Source organism: Buceros rhinoceros, unplaced genomic scaffold, assembly GCF_000710305.1.
Source record: "Buceros rhinoceros silvestris isolate BGI_N320 unplaced genomic scaffold, ASM71030v1 scaffold28988, whole genome shotgun sequence".
Taxonomy (NCBI): Eukaryota; Metazoa; Chordata; class Aves; order Bucerotiformes; family Bucerotidae; genus Buceros; species Buceros rhinoceros.
In genome coordinates, this window is record NW_010426746.1 from 4,880 (window position 1) to 6,828 (window position 1,949).

Consider the following 1,949-nt stretch of genomic DNA (forward strand, 5'->3'; position numbering starts at 1 on the left):
GTGTGAGCCTCTGAGCGAGAATATTCCTGTTTCGTTGGCTGATCTGGCCGTGGTGTTAGGTGCCCTGTAGCCTCTGTTCATACGGGACTGGGGAGAGGGGAAGGTGGTGACTCAGGTGATTTCCCAGATTGCCTCCTTGCAACCTTTTGTCTTGCCCAACAGATGTTCCAAAGCTGCAGCCGCACCCGGGTCTGGAGAAAAAAGAGGAAGATGATGATGAAGATGAATATGATGATGGCTCCAGTGTTAAAAAACAGGCAAATAAGAACCGGGTTCAGTCAGGCCCACGCACACCAAACCCTTATGCCTCGGACAACAGCAGCCTCATGTTTCCTATATTGGTGGCCTTTGGTGTCTTCATTCCTACTCTCTTCTGCCTCTGCCGATTGTGAGAGCAAGCCCCACAGAGCATCAGCCAAGGGGCTGGGAGGGAAGGAGTCGGACCAAACACGGTTGCTTTCAATTTCTCCATATTGTTCATAATTTAAGGGAAAAAAAAAAAAGATTCATTTGGAATGAATAGCAGTTCAGGTAAGAGGGAGCTGAACCTGCCTCTGCCAGCAAGCAGCGAGGCCCTCGCCTTCCCCTTTGCACCATGTGCAGCCTCTGATCCTCCCTGGGGAATCCAAGAGTTAACTGAGTCCTGGCTGTCTCTGTATTGGGCTGTCGAAAGCAGATGCTACCAGTCTGGGCCATGTCTCACACTGACAGAAAACCACGTGCTGCAAGACCGTGGCCTTTGCTGGGTGGAATACAGTTCCTTAAGCAGGGAAGCAGTTCTTAAATCCAGGCCTGGGTACATGTTTTGCCTGGGAGCATGGAAGCGTTGTGGTGCCGTTGGGTGACTGACAATGGAGGATGGAGCCTGGCTCAGCATCTCCCTGAATATGTGCAACACAATGTATGGTACTCGCCTGCAAAGATACCAGCTAGCTGCTCAGCCTCTGTGGAGACCTTCCCCTCCTAAGACTGCAGACTGCGCCAGGAGCAGAGGGATTTATCTGGCCTGATTTGCTGCACAAGTTGGGAGAGACTTTCCTAGTTTGGCAATTGTAATGTTAGGTCCTTCACAGAGGGTTCTGCTGTAGCCTGTGAGACGCTGACGTCATTAGCGTCTGATCAGATGCACTTATTTTCTGTATTGATTATGGCTTTTGTTTCCTTTAATATCCTTTTCTTTTCAAAGGTTTCATTTAAACCCAGTTCCTTGCTTTGCCCTTTCTAGTAAGTGAACTCTCCTTTGGAAGGAGATAAGAATCAGATGAAGAGAAGGTTCTGGACTTGTTCCTTGGTGTTGCTAATGGTTAGCTCTCTGCCCTGTGACTGTAAACAACCCGTGGTGTAAGACAGAGTGGAGCAACCTTGTGGATGCTCCCTGTGAGCTATTTCTCACTGTCTTAGGGACCAGGGGTACCTGCAGTGGTCAGAAGTGCAGCAGAGCTGGTTAGTGTCTTCAGTTAGCCTGGCCTTTTGTGTATCAAGGCGCTGTGGTGAAGGAGTAGATGTGCAGCATTTCAGTACTGTAGAGCAAGGTGGTTTGTTGCCATCCAGAGCCCTGGAAGTGAGGAGAACACTGGAGACAAGGTCGTCTAGCTCCCCCAGGGATATTTCTGCAGTAGGCTTCTGTTTCCACATGCAGAGCCTGTGAGTGCCTGACAGCGGCTGAGCAGAGCGAAAGCCCTCGCTGTGCCTGCTGATCCAGAGCTGCAGGCCCCGAGGAGCTGCCTTCCCACGGTCTGACATGTTGTGCACTGCTGGCGGCGGGTAGGGAGGTGTTCCGTGTGCTGGAGCTGGAGCAGGCTCTGTTCCAGGCAGGGTTGTGACCTTGTGGGTCAGCTTTGATGCTGGTGAGCTCTGGCCTCACAGAACACTTTACTTTGTGCTGTCTCTGTTGTTCTCAGGAGTGCTCTCTCTTTACCCAGAGCTGTGTCCTCCTTGCTGATGCTTCT

The 1,949-nt window shown here is 51.2% G+C and overlaps 1 protein-coding gene across 1 annotated transcript in view; it reads left to right on the forward strand.

Moving 5' to 3' along the window:
- The window catches only part of MLEC (malectin), a 3,602-nt gene extending 2,984 nt beyond the window's left edge, over positions 1 to 618 (forward strand). The window contains exon 4 of the mRNA XM_010141629.1: positions 163 to 618. Within this exon, the coding sequence (XP_010139931.1) occupies positions 163 to 392 (230 nt within the window). The 3' untranslated portion in view covers positions 393 to 618. The remainder of the gene's footprint in view (positions 1 to 162) is intronic.
- The last annotated feature ends 1,331 nt before the right edge of the window (positions 619 to 1,949 follow it).